The sequence below is a fragment of the Nerophis lumbriciformis genome, linkage group LG15 (genome assembly GCF_033978685.3).
Source record: "Nerophis lumbriciformis linkage group LG15, RoL_Nlum_v2.1, whole genome shotgun sequence".
NCBI lineage: Eukaryota > Metazoa > Chordata > Actinopteri > Syngnathiformes > Syngnathidae > Nerophis > Nerophis lumbriciformis.
This window is the reverse complement of record NC_084562.2, coordinates 2175632-2195312: the sequence shown is the minus strand read 5'-3', so window position 1 is coordinate 2195312 and position 19681 is coordinate 2175632. Positions and strand designations below refer to the sequence as shown.

At 41.4% G+C, this 19681-nt stretch overlaps 1 protein-coding gene across 1 annotated transcript in view; it reads left to right on the top strand.

Moving 5' to 3' along the window:
* The first annotated feature begins 309 nt into the window (after positions 1-309).
* The window catches only part of LOC133616227 (neurotrophic factor BDNF precursor form), a 50211-nt gene continuing 30839 nt past the window's right edge, over positions 310-19681 (top strand). Inside the window, exons 1-2 of the mRNA XM_061975394.2 lie at positions 310-539; positions 13041-13128. Of these exons, the coding sequence (XP_061831378.1) occupies positions 433-539; positions 13041-13128 (195 nt within the window). The 5' untranslated portion in view covers positions 310-432. The remainder of the gene's footprint in view (positions 540-13040; positions 13129-19681) is intronic.

The window sequence follows — 19681 nt, the reverse complement described above, 5'->3', positions numbered from 1 at the left end:
CGCTGCATCTTTGTATGGACGTCGCACAGTTTTTTGGCAACAGACAAACAAAAGCCTGCCAAATATTCAGAACTGCCTGTGTGGTACTTCCTGCTCATGTAGGTGTCTCCAGGACACACTCTGGCATGATGCCTCAACGCACACAATCATCCACAAAGTATATTTAGTGTCTTCCTTTTGTTCTATGTAACCTGGATAGTTGACAGGATTAACTGGTCAATGATGGACTTTAAACCTTCATGTCTTTGTTTACTGGATTTTTCAAAGCTGTCCAATGCACAGCCCTTGTGTTACTAATGACTTTAAAGTTGGTATATGTGGGCTCGTTTGCTACAGAAGACTATTCCTCCGCCCACCTAAATCTTCAAATTTAAAAAAAAAACAAATTGCCAACGTATGCTTCTTCGCAACTTGAACAAAGTGTGAGCCATCATGCCCACTCGCCAAATCTTCCCCCACTTTGGAGTGACGCTTCCACAGAAGCATGTGGACATGCACGCCACTGATGACGCATACAGGCCTTCCATGTCAAATGACAGGTAATTGCAGCTATGTCCTGTTTATGTTGACAGCCCGTCTAAGTCAGCAAGCTGTGGTCCACCGTTTATAGTATGGTAATGCGGACATAGGTCACACTGAATATTGGGGAACTGTTCCAGACGACGTTATATACGAGCTGGGGATCCATCCAGTGTGACAAGTGGCTTGGGTTACGTTCACACTGCAGGTTAGGATGTCCAATATGATTTTTTTCGTCAAATCCGATTTTATGTCGTCTTTCACATTACAAAAACATGCAATCTCTGATGTGAACGCACACTGACACGGGCTGCAGTGTTTAGGGAAGTAAACATGGCTCCAATTCTAGTAGGACTTAGTTCTGGCATATTTGTGGCAATTTTCAAGGATTTTTTTCAAAGTCAACCTTCTCTGAACCGAAATACTGTACAAGCCCGAATGCAGCTGAGATAGGCTCCACCACCCCCCGCGACCCCAAAAGGGACAAGCTGTAGAAAATGGATGGATGGATGGATTAAAAAGGAAGAGTGCAAGCATCTTGACTCTCGCAGTTTGTGGGACATTTTCTTTGAAGCTCTGAAGAGCGCGTGGGCCACTATCCGGAGACAGGAGTGGTTTGACATTGACATGAGTTCCTGAAACATAATATGTTTGCCCTGTTTTCCGCTTATTTGTCAACTATGTTTTTTGCAACCAGCTATTTTGGTGAAGAGTTATGACGCTGTTGCGTCAGACCAGTCTTCCTCTCAGGGAATAAAAGTCACTGGTCAATCCCAAGTTCTTTCGGATGACATATATGTCGAGTAAGAAGGACCATCAAGACAGAATAGGAATATTATCAAGTTTTACTAAAGCTTTAGGAGACCAGTCTTATAGTGCGTTAATAGCAGCATCAAGAAGCGGTCTAAAAATCGGAAAGAGACAGCTTATTAAGTACGAAAACAGCCCCCACCAGCCCAGAAAGGAATACAGCCTTATTGTTCTAAACAGATAAGGTAAAAAGGGAGTACATCATACTCCCAACATTCCAGCGCCTTAAGGTGAAACATAATTTACTAGCGAACAAAAGGAAAAAGCACAAAGTGTGCACATGGAAAAATACTAGCTGATTTAAACATGACTATTGATAAAGATTGTTATCACTTTTTGATGATGTATTGGTCGTTTAAAGTGCAGTCGCATCAGATACATACCCGATTTCGAAAGTGGCCTGGGTCGTATTTGAAAAAAATGAAATTGTACTGTTCAGATTGACATGAAAAAATCTGATACAGGTCACATATGGGCAAAAAAATCCTAATTGACCTGGCGATGAGGTGGCGACTTGTCCAGGGTGTACCCCGCCTTGCAGCTGGGATAGGCACCAGCACCCACACGACCCCGAGAGGGACAAACAGTAGAAAATGGATGGATGGATGGATGGACCTGCAGTGTGAACAAGGTCACAATGTTGGTTCACAGCGCACTACTTAAATTCCAAGCAGAAAAAGCGGCCAAAAAAAATTGGCCATATCGCTCAACCTTCCCATTTTTCTTAAGAAATCCCATATTTTGCTCCTTCTTTCCCAGCCTCTTTTCAGTTTCCCTATGTTTGCAGCTTTATTTTTACTTCCGTGGAAAAAAACAACTCTCCAGTACAGCAACACAGCTTCCGATCCACATGCTTAGACTTATCAAGAATCTGCAAACGCCGGCATAACAGGTGTAAAACTGGCGATGCGGAGGCAGGGAAATCTTTTACCCTGGGAAATTTCCCTTATTTCAAATTGTTGACAGGTATGAACTTGACTAATGGCCCACTATTAATGACAGTGGTGTGATTATATATAGGTGTTGACCTTTTATAGCTAAGTATATATATATATATATATATATATATATATATATATATATATATATATATATATATATATATATATATACATATATATACCGTATTTTTCGGACTATAAGTCGCAGTTTTTTTCATAGTTTGGCCGGGCTCCAGTGCAACTTATGTATGTTTTTTTCCTTCTTTATTATGCATTTTCGGCAGGTGCGACTTATACTCCGGTGCGATTTATACCCCGAAAAATACGGTATATATATATGAAGCGTTAGCCTGCAGTGTGTACTTTATAGCTAAAATTACGTAGGAAATCATGATATTAACCATGTTCTTACGACTAAAAAGTCCCAGCTTAAACCAAAAAAAAAGTAGACATGCTGACACATTAACACATTAACCTGCTCAGTGGCCTTGTGGTTAGAGTGTCCGCCCTGAGGCTGGAAGGTTGTTAGTTCAAACCCCGGCCGAGTCATACCAAAGACTATAAAAATGGGACCAATTACCTCCCTGCTTGGCACTCAGCATCAAGGGTTGGAATTGGGGGTTAAATCACCAAAATTATTCCCGGGCACGGCCACCGCTGGTGCTAACTGCTCCCCTCACCTCCCAGGGGGTGGAACAAGGGGATGAGTCAAATGCTGAGGTTAATTTCACCACACCTGGTGTGTGTGTGACTATTAGTGGTACTTTAACTTTAACCCAAAGGTGTTATTCTTATGATGTTATTCTGATGGTCGTTTCTTTGGGTAGTTTGCAGCTGAGGGTGAAGCTTCTGGGATGAAACCTAACACTTCCAAACCTAAGGCCATGGTTCTCAGCTGTAAAAGGGTGGATTGCATCCATCGGGTTGGGAGTGAGTTATTTCTCCATTTGGAGGGGTTCAAGTATCTCGGGATCTTGCTCATGAGTGAGGCAATGCGAGAGACATCGACAGGCAAATCGGGGCAGGATTTGCAGTAATAAGGTTGCTGTAGTGGCCCCCTTAGTGGTGAAGAGAGAGCTGAGTCGGAAGGCAAAGCTCACACTTTGTTGGTCGATCTGAGTTCCTACTTCTACCCATGGTCAAAAGCTTTGAGTAGTGTCTAAAAGAGCAAGATCATAAGTACAATCGGACAAAATTTGTTTCCCCCACAAAGTGGCTGGACTTACCCTGAGTGAGGATCTTGGTCATCCAGTCGGAGCTCAGATTTGAGCCACTGCTCCTTTGCATTGAGAGAAGCCAGTTGAGGTGGATCAGGTATCTACTCTGGATGCCTCCCAGACACCTTCCGGGTATGCCCTGGAAAGAGGCCCCGGGATAGACTTAGGACAAACTGGTGGGATTATGTCTGGCAGGTAGCCTGGGAATGCCTCGGTGTGCCTTCTGTGGAACTGGAAGAGGTGGCCTAAGACCAAAAAGTCTAAGATTTACCTACTGAGACTGCTGGGCTGCTAGGGCTGGGCGGTATACCAGTAAAATAGTTAATACCGGTATATTTTAGAAAGCAGTATATATTTGAGACAAAACCGCCACTCTGGTATCATTTGATGTGCCTTGGTTACGGCCATTTGCTCTTGTCTGCGCCAGACGGGCAAAGCACAAGGCATTCCCTTTGTCCCCCCCCCGCCCCCCCGCCCCTTGCGTGTTTACGTAGGCTTCTCTGACTCACAACGACGCACCACAACAAAACTTTTCAAATAAATATGGCTCCCCAGTGCTTACGTCTCGGCTCCCGAGTGATGCAATGCTTTGGTCAGTGACTGCATTTGGCGATTGGTGAGTGACTACAGCTTTATTTAAACATACACCAATTTGCTTGAGAACTTATATCTCTCCTTGTAGCGACTTTATCTCGAATCTCATCTGTTTATGTTGTTCACAAGTTGTTAGCGACTTAGCAGAGCAGCTAGCGGTAGCTCCTCTCTGCTGCTCGCTCCGTGTGTCAAATGTTTAGCAAGACCTCGGCTTGAAAGTGCCTCTCCTCATAGCCTGTGCGGACTAAGCTACTGTAGTATAGCGGCTGGGTGAGTGAAAATTTGTTTTATACTTAACAGCCAGTGGCTTTCACCGCAGTGAGCGAGTAGAAACTCTATCTATCCCTATGTACAAGCGTGAGGCTATAAACCTAACGTTAATGAATAAAATGAACAAAAAGGGCTTTGATATAGTAACGGCTAACTAATTACTCTATAAGAATAAAAAACACGTTACTACCTACAAGACAAAAAATCTGAGTACCGGTACTATCAACATTGGCTATCTAGCCATGAAACACATTGGTTATCTAGCCATGAAACACTTAGGCAACCTTAAGCACTTTGCACGTTTTTTTAAGATACTGCTATATACCGTGTACGACCATTCGGACTAAAAATATTGCGGTGTCAGTTTTGGTCTCTACCGCATAGTCCTAAGCTTCAGCATAGAACAAAATGTCCGTTCTTCTCTGGCGGTAGACTTTGCTGCTGCTTTTTCATCCAACCTAACACAAAAGGAAAAAGTAATGTCAACAAAGTGCGGTAGATTAAAAAATCGGCAATTCTCCTTATATCTATAAAGCTACCGTTCATGGGGACAAAAGTCAGTCAATCCAAGGATTTTTGACTTGAATGGATGCCACTGTATTTCATAACTAACAGGACCCTGAACTGCTGAATTGTTGAGTTTTTCAGCGAACCTCGAAAGTAGAACACATCCTCATGCTCTTACAGCATTTCCTCAAGAGGAATACATCCGTAGAAGAGGACGCAAAAAAAGAACACGAGCAGCTTACCTTCTTTTTCTCTTGTTTTTGAGCGCCAGATCTACTTTTCTTTCTCTTTTTTCCACAGGGTCTGACTCAGTCTTTTCTCCCCTCAAAGAAGTTTTGGGATCACATTAGGCTTGAGTCTTTTAAAAATGTTTCCATCCAAACTACGACCAAAATAATTATGTCTAGTAAAAGTCACTGCAAATTACACTCTTCTCGCTTGGGCTGCCCCATTTGCCCCATTTTTCACAAGTGAATTTGACGAAAGCGGTCCATACTTTCCTCATATTCCTTCCATCCATCCATTTCCTACCGCTTGTCTCTTACCAGGTCCTATCATTTGGAAATGTTAGCAGGCTGACCCTTTCTTTAGTTGTATTGCTACAATCTGCAACAATGCATCTTTTAGACATATTTAATAATGTATTCAAATTATGCACAGAAATAATCTAATTGGGGATGAAGATGCTACCAAAATATATACTATCTTATAAGAAATTGCCTCCAGTCTTCTGTAGGTGACGTGAGCAGGCTGATGCAGGCCATCCCACATTTTAGAGCTAAGGATCAGGGGCTGGCGTTGTGGGTATGTGAAGCTCCTTTAGGCACTTGTTATTTATGGCTATACAATTAAACTTTAAATGATTAATTGATTGATTGATTCATTCATTCATTCATTCATTCATTGAAAAGTGGGCGTTACAAAATGTTCTTGGAACTCGTTATAACAACAAGGCTAAAATCACCACTGTGTCTATTTGGGGGGGATTTTACCTACAGCATCATTTTTAGGTCCAGGACTATGAAATAAGTGCCAATGTTGGCAACCAGAGGACACAGCTCAAAATGTATTCGATATGAGAGGTTCCACTGTAAGTGTCCTCACCATAAATCATTTGTGTGGATATAAAGGCGACTACTAGATTTAATTATTGAGTTACTCACAGACAATAAACACCATCTGCATTGAAATCCATTCATTCCAGCCCCAAACACATTACACTTTGCAATGGTTGATTGTATTTGACACTACATACTCTTTTATTTGACACTACAAAAATTTACCTTTTTAGAACATTGGTACACGCTCTTTGGTAAACTCAATAGTAAATATCACCTTTTTTTATCAAAGTGCTGGTCCTCACTACTTTCTTTGACCCCACAGCGGATAATTTTGCAGCCATACTCAATTAAAAAATGGTACTGAAATGGAATCGCCAACGCTTGGATCAGGGACTGACTAGGTTTTTCATTTTTTCCCGCAAAAATGTCGTTGAAAACTGAATCATACGAAAAGCGGGGCATAACAAAACCAAGGTACTACTGAGTGCATACTTGCCAACCTTGAGACCTCCGAATTCGGGAAATGGGGGCGGGAGGGCGGCGGGGTTGAGGTTGGGGGGGCGGGGTTTGATGGTAGCGGGGGGTGTATATTGTAGCGTCCCGGAAGAGTTAGTGCTGCAAGGGGTTCTGGGTATTTGTTTTGTTGTGTTTATGTTGTGTTACGGTGTGGATGGTCTCCCGAAATGTGTTTGTCATTCTTGTTTGGTGTGGGTTCACAGTGTGGCGCATATTTGTAACAGTGTTAGAGTTGTTTAAACGGCCACCCTCAGTGTGATCTGTATGGCTGTTGATCAAGTATGCATGCATTCACTAATGTGTGTGTAAAAGACGCATATATTATGTGACTGGGCCAGCACGCTATCTGTATGGAGGAAAAGCGGACGTGACGACAGGTTGTAGAGGGCGCTAAAGGCCTACTGAAATGCTATTTTCTTATTTAAACGGGGATAGCAGGTCCATTCTATGTGTCATACTTGATCATTTCGCGATATTGCCATATTTTTGCTGAAAGGATTTAGTAGAGAACATCGACGATAAAGTTCGCAACTTTTGGTCGCTGATAAAAAAAGCCTTGCCTGTACCGGAAGTAGCAGACGAGTAGCGTGACGTCACAGGTTGTGGAGCTCCTCACATCTGCACATTGTTTACAATCATGGCCACCAGCAGCGAGAGCGATTCGCACCAAGAAAGCGACGATTTCCCCATTAATTTGAGCGAGGATGAAAGATTCGTGGATGAGGAAAGTGAGAGTGAAAGACTGGAGGGCAGTGGGAGCGATTCAGATAGGGAAGATGCTGTGACAGGCGGGTGGGACCTGATATTCAGCTGGGAATGACTAAAACCGTAAATAAACACAAGACATATATATACTCTATTAGCCACAACACAACCAGGCTTATATTTAATATGCCACAAATTAATACCGCATAACAAACACCTACCCTCTCCCGTCCATATAACCCGCCAATACAACTCAAACACCTGCACAACACACTCAATCCCACAGCCCAAAGTACCGTTCACCTCCCCAAAGTTCACACAGCACATATTTCCCCAAAGTCCCCAAAGTTACGTACGTGACATGCACATAGCGGCACGCCCGCACGGGCAAGCGATCAAATGTTTGGAAGCCGCAGCTGCATGCGTACTCACGGTACCGTGTCTGCGTATCCAACTCAAAGTCCTCCTGGTAAGAGTCTCTGTTGTCCCAGTTCTCCACAGGCCAATGGTAAAGCTTGACTGTCATCTTTCGGGAATGTAAACAATGAAACACCGGCCGTGTTTGTGTTGCTGAAGTCGGCCGCAATACACCGCTTCCCACCGACAGCTTTCTTCTTTGCTGGCTCCATTGTTCATTGAACAAATTGCAAAAGATTCACCAACACAGATGTCCAGAATACTGTGGAATTTTGCGATGAAAACAGACGACTTAATAGCTGGCCACCATGCTGTCCCAAAATGTCGTCCACAATCCGTGACGTCACGTGCCGGCATCATCATACCGAGACGTTTTCAGCAGGATATTTCGCGCGAAATTTAAAATTGCACTTTAGTAAGCTAACCCGGCCGTATTGGCATGTGTTGCAATGTTAAGATTTCATCATTGATATATAAACTATCAGACTGCGTGGTCGGTAGTAGTGGGTTTCAGTAGGCCTTAAAGGCAGTAAGGCACGCCCCCAATATTGTTGTCCGGGTGGAAATCGGGAGAAATTCGGGAGAATGGTTGGCCCGGGAGATTTTCGGGAGGGGCACTGAAATTCGGGAGTCTACCGGGAAAATCGGGAGGGTTGGCAAGTATGACTGAGTGTATGTTATCTGTTTGTTTCAAGTTTATTCTGTGTAAGAAATGGAAGAACAGTGGAGCATCGGGGGAGGGGCTGTAATGGGAGTCTTAACGGTGAGTAAAAGGGGCTTAAAGGGATTTTGATCCAGTGATATTATCTCTCCTGGTCAGGACAGACAAAAAGCAGGCCACAGCAAAGCATGTCATCTGAAAGGCGCGTCCTCTTTGCGGTGTCGGACATCCAAAGGCTTTGTGTGCATGAATTTGGCTGCTCAACGACACAAAAGAGGCAGTTTGGTCGATCCTGACAAGTGTGCTTTTATTTTCCGCGGCAGCCCTTTGATGTATACAGAAACTTTGACCAGGATATCCCTCTCACGACTCCTTTGTATTTGCCTTAACAATCCCCCTCCCCTTTCGGTCCCTTTATTTGAAACTGTGCGCCTGCTGTCTGTCAACTGTGTGTCCCAACCATTTTTGGACTTTTCTGATGGGTGTGGCGAACTCTTTTAGGTGATAACTTTTCTCATCACACGATCTTCCTCAGCAACCTACTGAAATGTCCCCCTTTCATTAATGTAAAACTTATCAGCACTTTAAGGGTGTAGCCCCATTATCTGGTTCGGACCGAAGGAGGGGGAGGCAAGGTCGCAATTTCTCAAGTCTAATTTTTGTCTCGTTTGTGGCTGCAGTAGTCCCACATTTATCGCGCTAATTGGTACTGGACATGACTGCTAGTGATGTGCGGATCGATACTGAAATATCGATACCGCCAATGCCAGGTACTTGTACTGTAGTATCAATTCTCAAATCAAAAAATCTGTACTTTTGATACTTCAATCATTTCAGATAATGTATATCCTTAACAAGAACACAGTGGAAAAAGTAACTTAAACTTGTGAATGAGTTAATGTGTCAATGTTGGATGCTTTTCACCATCACCAAATGATTCCCGAGCGTCGCCGCCACTGCTGCTCACTGCTCCCCTCACCTCCCAGGGGGTGAACATGGGGATGGGTCAAATGCAGAGGATAATTTCACCACACCTAGTGTGTGTGTGACTATCGTTGGGACTTGAACTTTAACTTTAACTTTTGTTGGGTGTTTTTCACATGATCAGTATTTCCGCGTTAACGTGTTCATGTAACTGGATTGTGAATTATTTTTATGCTAATGGTACTTCTTAATAATACATGTATTTTAAAGCTTTTATTATTGTACTCATTTCATTTTTGTTATGGTTTGAAACACCATTTTCGTGTACTTAGTATGATTTTGTCCAGTTTTTTCTGTTTTATTAGCTTGACTATATTGTTATTCCAACCACTACCTCAGTATACTTTAGAGTTTTAAATAAATAAATAACTATGTCTTGTATTCTTTATGCTATGAGAAATGTTATTATTTGAAATACACAACTTTTTTACATTTTAGCAGACATATTAGGTATGTTTGTTGCACAAAGTATCGTATCAGATTAGTATTGCCAATACCGGCCTGAATTTTACTCCGTATCGGATCATAAAGAAAATCCCGGCCGGGATAAACGGATGTTTTCATAGTTAGAGCATAAAAAATAATGATGACCCTTTAAATATGTTTATATTTTTTAGCATTAGAACCCTCTAAACATGAAATAGGACCTATATAGTCACCTTTACATTTGTTTTACCCAATATAGTAGCCTTAAGTTTGTTCTACTCTTAATTACAGTACTCAACGGTAGCCCGTAGGTCATTGCTATTAGTCTCCCAGCCACTACGGTCATCCATCCATTTTCTACCGCTTGTCCCTTTTGGGGTCGCGGGGGTGCTGGAGCCTATCTCAGCTGCATTCGGGCGGAAGGCGGGGTACACCCTGGACAAGTCGCCACCTCATCACAGGGCCAACACAGATAGACAGACATTATTCACACTCACATTCACACACTAGGGCCACTTTAGTGTTGCCAATCAACCTATCCCCAGGTGCATGTCTTTGGAGGTGGGAGGAAGCCGGAGTACCCGGAGGGAACCCACGCAGTCACGGGGAGAACATGCAAACGCCACACAGAAAGATCCTGATTGAACTCAGGACTACTCAGGACCTTCGTATTGTGAGGCACATGCACTAACCCCTGTCCCCACCGTGCTTCCCTCACTACGGTCACAGCCTGGAAATAATTTGTCACATCCTGGGTACATCTTCTATCTAAGTTAGAAGCGGGCTTCCATGTGCTGTAACCATGAGCGAAAGTTGTTCTGCTAAAACTCTTGTCAACAGTCGCAGCTACGATCATTATTTTTGTTTCTTGTTAGCATTAAGTATTGTTAGCAATGCATGTCCTGCCTTGACATTCTCCATAGCTCATGCCAATGCCAAAGCTGTGTTATTGATGTGGAAGACGAATTGCATCTTGAATCAAGAGAGTTAATCTGACATGATAGCTGATAGCAGTTTCAGTTAGCCTGAAGTGCTGCGCCTAATGTCTGACACTACGTCCCGCTGTCGTCTTTTGATATTGCTCATGTCCAAAACCTCACCAATGTGGAGATATCTGAATGATGAGGCAGAAGTTGAAGATAAATTCCATCAAAACGTTGTTCTGCCAAAAGTTGGTCAACTTCAGATAGTCCCGGTTAAAATACAGTAGCCTGTTATTGCTAGCATGGTCCCCCCCAACCGAGAAACAGAAGTCCCGCTGTATGAATATCTATATCGTTCGCCACAATATATAGAAAATAAGACAAATACTTGATTTAACAATTATTTTGAATTGACTGTTGTCTCTTTCTTCCATTTATGAGCTATAATTTGGTCTCCTTTTCACCAAGCTTTTTGATCAATTGTTTTGTAGTCCTCTCCTGAGCTGCCATCTTATTGTGGTAGAAGAGTTTGAGTGTCCCAAAGGTCCCAGGACCTAAGTTGTCTGGGCAATACTATGCCCCTCTAGTAGGGTCTCCCAAGACATACAGGTCCCAGATGAGGGACCAGACAAAGAGCAGTTCGAAGACCTCTATGAAAAGACGAAATCAAGGACCCTGATTTCCCTCACCGGGCACCACCTCTTGAGCCCAGCTTTGCAGGTGGGGCTCGATGGCGAGCGCCTGGTGGCCAGGCCTATCCCCATAGATAGCCCCATCAGAGAATGTGGGTCCCCCTCCAATGGGCTGACCTGATCGCTCATAGGAGGAAGAATAGAGCTGGGCGACAGCCGTAGACAGAGCCCTTGGTGGTCCGATCCTGAACTACAGAAGCTAGCTCTTAGGACGTGGAACGCCACTTTGCTGGGGGGTGAGGAGCCTGAGTTGGTGCGCGAGGTGGAGAAGTACTGGCTGGATCTACTCGGACTCACTTAGATGCACAGGAAAGAACTAGTCCTCTCGAGAGGCGCTGGATTTTCTTCCACTCTGGCGTTGCAAAAAGTGAGAGGTGACAGGCGTTGAACCCAGTAGACGAGAGGCTAGCTTCCTTTCGCCTCCGAGTGGGGGTACGGGTCCTGTTTTTAGGAACTGGATGAAAAAAAATGCTTACCATCCAACCTGATGGAGCATAGCGGTGCTGCAAAGAGGAAAGGGCAAAGAGGAATGGTTGAAACTGCCTAAAGATAGGTGTGCCAAGCTTGTGGCATTGTATTCAAATAGACTTGAGGTTGCAATTGCTGCCAAAGGTGCATCAATAAAGTATTGAGCAAAGGTGAATACTTATGTGATTGTTTTTGGGGGGGTTTTTATACATTTGCAAAAAAAAATTTCATTCAGACATTTTTCACATTGTCATTATGGGGTGTTGTGTGGTTTTGGAATAAGGCTGTAACATAACAAATATGTGGAAAAATTGAAGCGCTGTGAATGCTTTCCGGATGCACTGTATAGTACTTAATTTAGCCATTTTTATGCTTGAAAATTAGAGATGATTTAGAGATGATTTATCAGCCGATAAATGCGTTAAAATGTAAAATCGAAAATTATCGGTATAGTTTCTTTTTATTATCGGTATCGTTTTTGTTTGTTTTTATTAAATCAACATAAAAAACACAAGATACACTTACAATTAGTGCACCAACCCAAGAAACCTTCCTCCCCCATTTACACTCATTCACACTCATTCACACAAATGGGTTGTTTCTTTCTGTTATTAATATTCTGGTTCCTACATTATATATCAATATATATCAATACAGTCTGCAAGGGATACAGTCTGTAAGCACACATGATTGTGCGTGCTGCTGGTCCACTAATACTACTAACCTTTAACAGTTAATTTTACTAATTTTCATTAATTACTAGTTTCTATGTAACTGTTTTTATATTGTTCTACTTTCTTTTTTATTCAAGAAAATGTTTTTAATTTATTTATCTTATTATTATTTTTATTTTTTAAAGTACCTTATCTTCACCATACCTGGTTGTCCAAATTAGGCATAATAATGTGTTCATTCCACGACTGTATATATCGGTTGATATCGGTATCGGTAATTAAAGAGTTGGACATTATCGGAATATCGGATATCGGCAAAAAGCCATTATCGGACATCCCTATTGAAAATGCTTAATTGGACACATGGCATAAGTATGCATATTGTTTACTAATAAAAGGCCATAGTCAAGCAAGATGTAGCAATTCATTTTTTGTTTTTTTTAATATATATTTTGGAAAAACCGGCATGCAGTGAAACTGCAAAATTGTTATTCCTTTAATAGATATAAATTCTTTTAGAACCTCGTATTTATTCAATAATTATCTCACCGATATGCTTTCAATCTTTTTAGTTCCAGTCCGCTGTATCTGACATTCTCTGTCTGCCAGAACTGTTTCAACCCCCTTTAAATCATGACTTCTTGTGTCTCTGCAGAGTTCCTCAGAAAATCCAGGAGGAGAGACAAATCATGAAATGTGGACGTCTTGGTCAACATGTGTGCCATGCATGCTCTGCATTAAAGGTCAGTGTATCACACTCGCAGTATGCAACCTTTGTCTCATCGGAAACAGGCTGCCATTCCGAGAGTTGGCGTGTATGCAAAATTTCGATTTCACCTCCAATAAGAGCCACAAGTGGCTTTGACCATGCAAATGTTTCTATTCAAATTAGCACACAGCTGCAATCGCAGGTAGAAGCCATGTTGTTGGGTTGTATTTCGACCTATGGAGCCAAACAACCATCCATCCTGACGCTGTCCGTCACACTGTACACAGAGCAGCTAAATTAGCACAAACGCTGCGCTTGGCACCAGCGTGAAGTATGGTGGCAGCAGGGCGATCATTTACAGAACACATTACTTCCACACGACCTGAGCTCTGAGTCACTGGCCGAGCCTGGTAATTAATTTCCACCCTCTTCAGAGATATTTTAGAGCAGCGTGAAGCACGTTATCAACAGGCTGCCACGGTGGTTTGAGCCAAACACGAGGAAAACCTCATACAACTTAATTGTTTTGGGGGCCTCATTTCCAGAACGCTAAGGACCTACAAGACGTATTTGTATATTCCGGACAACCAGCATCCTCTGCAGTAGACATATGATTTTGGTTTTAAAAAATTCAGTTTTTTTAACTGAACTCACGGGCCACCAGTTGAATAGCCTCAACGATGAAAAAGGGAGGACCTAACCTGGAACCTTGAGGAAGACTACTTGTCTAACTAAAGAAGTTAAAGAAATTACTACTGACTGCATCAAAAGTAAACAATCTGCAGCAACACCTTAGATCAGTGGTGTGCCTAACATAACCAGAAATCATGATCATAATTAAAGATAAAATTATTTTTTAACTTACTTTCCCTAAATATCTAAAAGTATTCATATTCTCTTCATGTCATATTATGCTCCTTCCAGTGCTGTTGTTTTTAATTTTAGTTTGTATCCAATCAAAATTCAGCTAGCTTATGTTGCCATGCTGTACCAAATCTGCCCGAGGCCTTGAGAATCAACAATGCGGGCGTCCGTGCACCGTAAGCAAAAGGGGACATACAGTTGATAGACAGTTGCGATAGCCTATCAGATCACGAGTTGTTGTCAGTAAGGCCTTCTAGATGGCTTAAGGTTGAACGTGACGTATAAGCGTCCTGTGATTGGATACTTATCGGGACCATTAGCGGATAAATTTGAGAACACAGAGTTGAGAGACAGTTGCGATAGCCAATCAGATCACAAGTTGTTGACAGTAGCCTATCTAGGTAGCCTGATGTTAACAAGACTGTGATTGGATACTCACTTGTCATTCCAAAGTGAGTATCCAATCACAAGTTTCCATTTAGCAGGAAGCAGGAAGTGTTGCGCCGTAACCCACAAAGAAGGAGAGCAAAACGTTGATTAGGTGGCAGACATATATTTGCAAGGCCATTTTCAAGAAGGATATTTAAAGAGAAACTACATCTTGTGATACCATGTCGGCCAACCCCGGAAGCTAGCTCAGCTGTTCTGGCGATGAAATATGGAAATGCTCGCCGTTTCCACTTGAATAAGCCGACGACGAGGAGTACCACTGGCTTACAAGGCGTCGAATAGTGAATTCAAATATTTTCTTTTTTCACTTTTAATGTTTTTTGCAATTTTAATTTTGACAGTACTACCGTATTTTTCGGACTATAAGTCGCAGTTTTTTTTCATTGTTTGGCCGGGCTCCAGTGCGACTTATATATTTTTTTCCTTCTTTATTATGCATTTTCGGCAGGTGCGACTTATACTCCGGTGCAACTTATACTCCGAAAAATACGGTACATAAGATATGTTTTAATTACTGATGCGTTTTAATTGATTTTTAAATGCGCCAGAAAATAACCTGTAGGGCGTAAATGTGTTACTGTGTCGTATTTCTCCACCAATGGTCATGTGGTGACATAAATGATGGTATTTTGAGAGGTAATCATTGAAGTCGGACATCACTGAAGGCCTAAGTGGGAAACGCACGACCCGCCACTGCCTTAGATCCATCCATCTATCCATCCATTTTCTACCGCTTGTCCCTTTTTGGGGTCGCGGGGGGTGCTGGAGCCTATCTCAGCTGCATTCGGGCGGAAGGCGGTGTACACCCTGGACAAGTCACCACCTCATCACAGAGATACATATATCAAATGTCATAAATCACATCAAAAATGGTAACTGCCAAAAAGGAGAGGACATAAAGGGGTGCCATGAGAAACGCCTCCGTTGTGTAAATCACAAGTTTGGACCCCAGTGTTTTAGGTTTGCTGACAAGGCTAAATGTCATTGCAAGGATATTCCAAAGTGTCCTGTGGAACAGGGGTTCTTAACCTTTTTGTCCAACCTCTCCACTACAGAAGGGCCCGGGACCCACTCAAATATTAATACTGAATCATGAACCTTATTTTTGATTTTAATTATATCTATTAATCATATCTAGCCTACTTAGAGTTTTACAACCTTGTCAAATAATATGAAACCATGTGTTACTTGCAAAGGTTATTATTCATTGGATTTATTGGCTGATTAGAAATATAAATACAAAACATGTATACTGCATAAGAAGGGACTCATAAATGACTGGCAAACTATACATACAATTGTGTTATGCTAATAATGGATATATTTCGTAACTAAACTGTTAAATGAATTAAAGTGCAACTGAAGATACATATTCATCACTGTAGGCATATTTTTTGCGCTTAAACCTTTCTATGACTTTAGCACCAGACTTCTTCTGTTTCTTTGGTACCGTCATTACTGCCACTAGTGGTGGAAAAGTGTATTACAACTGAGTACCGCTGCGGCCTATAGGTACCACAGCTGAGAAATGTATATTTTTTGGTGGCCCTCTAGTGGGCATTCCCTATGGTTAAGAAACACTGCTTTATATATACAACTAGTGTTTTTAGGAATTTACTTAAATAAATATTGTTCTCCTGGACGGGTATGGTGTCATTCTCTGGCTGGACTTGGCCCCCTGGCCGCCATTTGAATAGCCTTGTCATATATGTTTCGAATGTAGGGAATGATGTTGTTTTCTGTATCCTTTGTTCGGGCAGGGCTTCTAAGCACTAACAACAACAGATGACGTGTGCTGCTTGTTATGTTATGGATGTATTAATATCATAATAATGACAATAATGACATGCAGCTCCGACTTAATAGCTGTCATTGTGCCGAGGGGTAAGAAAATGCTGATGAACTCAAATTTTTAGGCTCGCACTTGACATTTTAGTAATGATTCCTGAGACCAGACGGGGCCCAAAAGTAATTAGCAGATGTAAACAGGCAAGTTTGATGACTTGTGGCTTCGACGATACCTTTCTGCCGTTTTAATTTCGTATCATCTGAGCAAGGAGGAGAAGGAATTGCTTTTCTGGCTCATATTGTCGTCAGCTGCCTGCGCTGCTCACCAACGATTGGATTAAATAGACTGAGATTGCGTCTTAAAAAAAAAACAAATTGTTGCTTTGGAAGTGGAGTGAATTCCCAGAGTAATAACAAGTGGTAAAATGATCCCGCTATTGAATAGTGAGCATGCTTGAGCTTTCGTCTAAATGAATTTAATTTCTTTACCCTGCGCAAAAATGTGTTGTTTTAGAAATCTCTCGCCATAATTTATCCGACTGTGCTGCCTGTTGGCTTCACATACATCAGTGTTTGCCATATTTTCATGTATTTGTGGGGGCCCGCCACAAATACATTTGGCGCTACCTGTGGTGCTAAGCAAGAGAACGCCATTTGTTGACACAGTTTTTCTGGTCTGCCAGAGAATAAGAAAACATAGCAGGAGGGATCAGTGTTGCCATCGTAAAAACGTTCCCCACTGCGAGATAAGTAAAGTATATCCTATCTTATCCTATACTGCAGTCGTATTCAACTTCCAGAAAGCTAACAACCGGAAGGGGTTTGGGGGGGCTGACTTCGATCCCTCACTATTATTCATATGTTATTTCTGAAGTGGATTATTGATTTTTGTTTATTTATTTTGTCAGGGCTACAGCATTTTGATTTAAAAAGAAAATAGCCCTCTCTATGTAACTATGGAGATACATGTGTGTCTTTTTATGCAACCAAGCAAAACATGGATTTGTAATTAAAAAAGAGATCAATAAAAAAGATTTGCATCCAAAATGAATGATTTGTAAACCAAAAAAATGTATTACAAATAAAAAATAAAGAATACAAATTTAATTTTAAACAAAAACGTTTTGGTTGCTAACTATTTTTTTGGTTATAAATCTTTTTTGGGGTTTTTTTTGGTTACTACTCAACTTTGTGCTTGTAGGCGGGGCCTCCTATGAAAAATGTGTTAGAGGCCTTTTCATTGGTCAGTCTTGCCCACCCCTAGTATTGGGTGTCTCCAAATGTGTTGAGGGCGGAAGAAGTCAGCAGTCATGCCCATATATGGTATAGACCAGGGGTCGGCAACCCAAAATGTTGAAAGAGCCATATTGGATCAAAAATACAAAAACAAATCTGTCTGGAGCCCATACTTGCCAACCCTCCCGGAATTTCCGGGAGACTCCCGAAATTCAGCACCTCTCCCGAAAACCTCCCGGGACAAATTTTCTCCCGAAAATCTCCCGAAATTCAGGCGGAGCTGGAGGCCACGCCCCCTCCAGCTCCATGCGGACCTGAGTGACGTGTTGACAGCCTGTTGTACATGCACATGTGACCCACCCATAATGTGTCACATTTTTGTGTTGATTTATTTAGTTTATTTTGTGGTTTGAATTCGTTTTTGGAGCTGTCATTCCACATTTATCAGTATTCACATTGGTCAGTAGGGGGCAGTAGGGCGTTTCTTCCCAATTGAATGCTATCACCTGCAGACCGGAAGTGTCTTGTCATTCTGATGAGAGCGACCTGCAGTCTGTGAACAATTGAAACGTCCTGTGTGCTTTTTCCTCCTGTATAACAGGTTAGTTTTGGTGAATCAACTCACTGAATAATATCCATGTGATCTTTATAAGTTTAAGTACACATTCTGATGGTGGAGCCTAACTCTAAAGTGTTTGTGAGTTATAGTTTGTATTTGTGAATGAATCCAGTGCACAGCTGCAGTAATCAATACAAAATGGCGACGTGAGTGCGCAATGTTTATATAGGAACTTCTGATCCTAATTCAGACTCCCAAATTAGAGCTCCCGTTTTCTTATTGATTTTATAATGTATATTTGTATAATGTGTGTGTTCTGAAATAGTGACAGAGAATAGAACAAGGATGGACAATTCAACCCTTAACTCAACAATGAGTAGAGGAGTGTTATGTGTGTGTATATGTGTAAATAAATGAACACTGAAATTCAAGTATTTATTTTATTTATTTATATATATATATATATATATATATATATATATATATATATATATATATATATGTATATATATATATATATATATATATATATATATATATATATATATATATATATAATAAAATATATATAGCTAGAATTCACTGAAAGTCAAGTATTTCTTATATATATATATATATATATATATATATATATATATATATATATATATAATATATATATATATATATATATATATATATATATATTAACCACGCCCCCAACCACGCCCCCCACCCCCCACCCCCCACCTCCCGAAATCGGAGGTCTCAAGGTTGGCAAGTATGCTGGAGCCGCAAAAAATTAAAAGCCATATTACATACAGATAGTGTGTCATGGAATTAAGAGGACTTAAAGGAAACTAAATGAGCTCAAATATAGCTACAAATGAGGCATAATGATGCAATATGTACATATAGCTAGCCTAAATAGCCTGTTAGCATCGATTAGCTTGCAGTCATGCAGTGACCAAATATGTCTGATTAGCACTCCACACAAGTCAATAACATCAACAAAACTCACCTTTCATGCACAACCTTAAAAGTTTGGTGGACAAAATGAGACAGAAAAATGAGTGGCATAAAACACGTCCTAGAAAGTCGGAGAAAGTTATACATGTAAACAAACTAGGTGAGTTCAAGGACCGCCAAAATTAGTAGGACAAAACGGCGCTCGCCAAATACTCGAATCAGTGAAGCATGTTTAATATAAACAGTGTGCTTTGTAACAATTAGGGAGATTTGTGTCATGTTTGTCCTCCTACAGAAACCATATTAAAACAAAAATAGATGTTTTTCCCCTCATCTTTTTCCATTTTTCATACATTTTTTGAAAAAGCTCCAGAGAGCCACTAGGGCGGCGCTAAAGAGCCGCATGCGGCTCTGGAGCCGCGGGTTGCCGACCCCTGGTATAGACCAAGGGTGTCAAACGTATGGCCCGAGGGTTGGATCAGGGCCGCGAACAGGTTTTATTCGGCCCGCGGGATGAGTTTGCTCAGTATAAAAATTTACCTGAAATTTTTGAATGAAAGAAACAGCTGTTCTAAATGTGTCCACTGGATGTCGCAATAGCAATTCCTTGATGATGCTATATATGTACAAAATGAACCACATGATGTTAAGTACATCAGTCGAGGAAAATGATCAAACTACATAAATAACAAACTGTAATTTGATTTTGATATAAAACAATGTTATCTTGAGGGATTGAAAA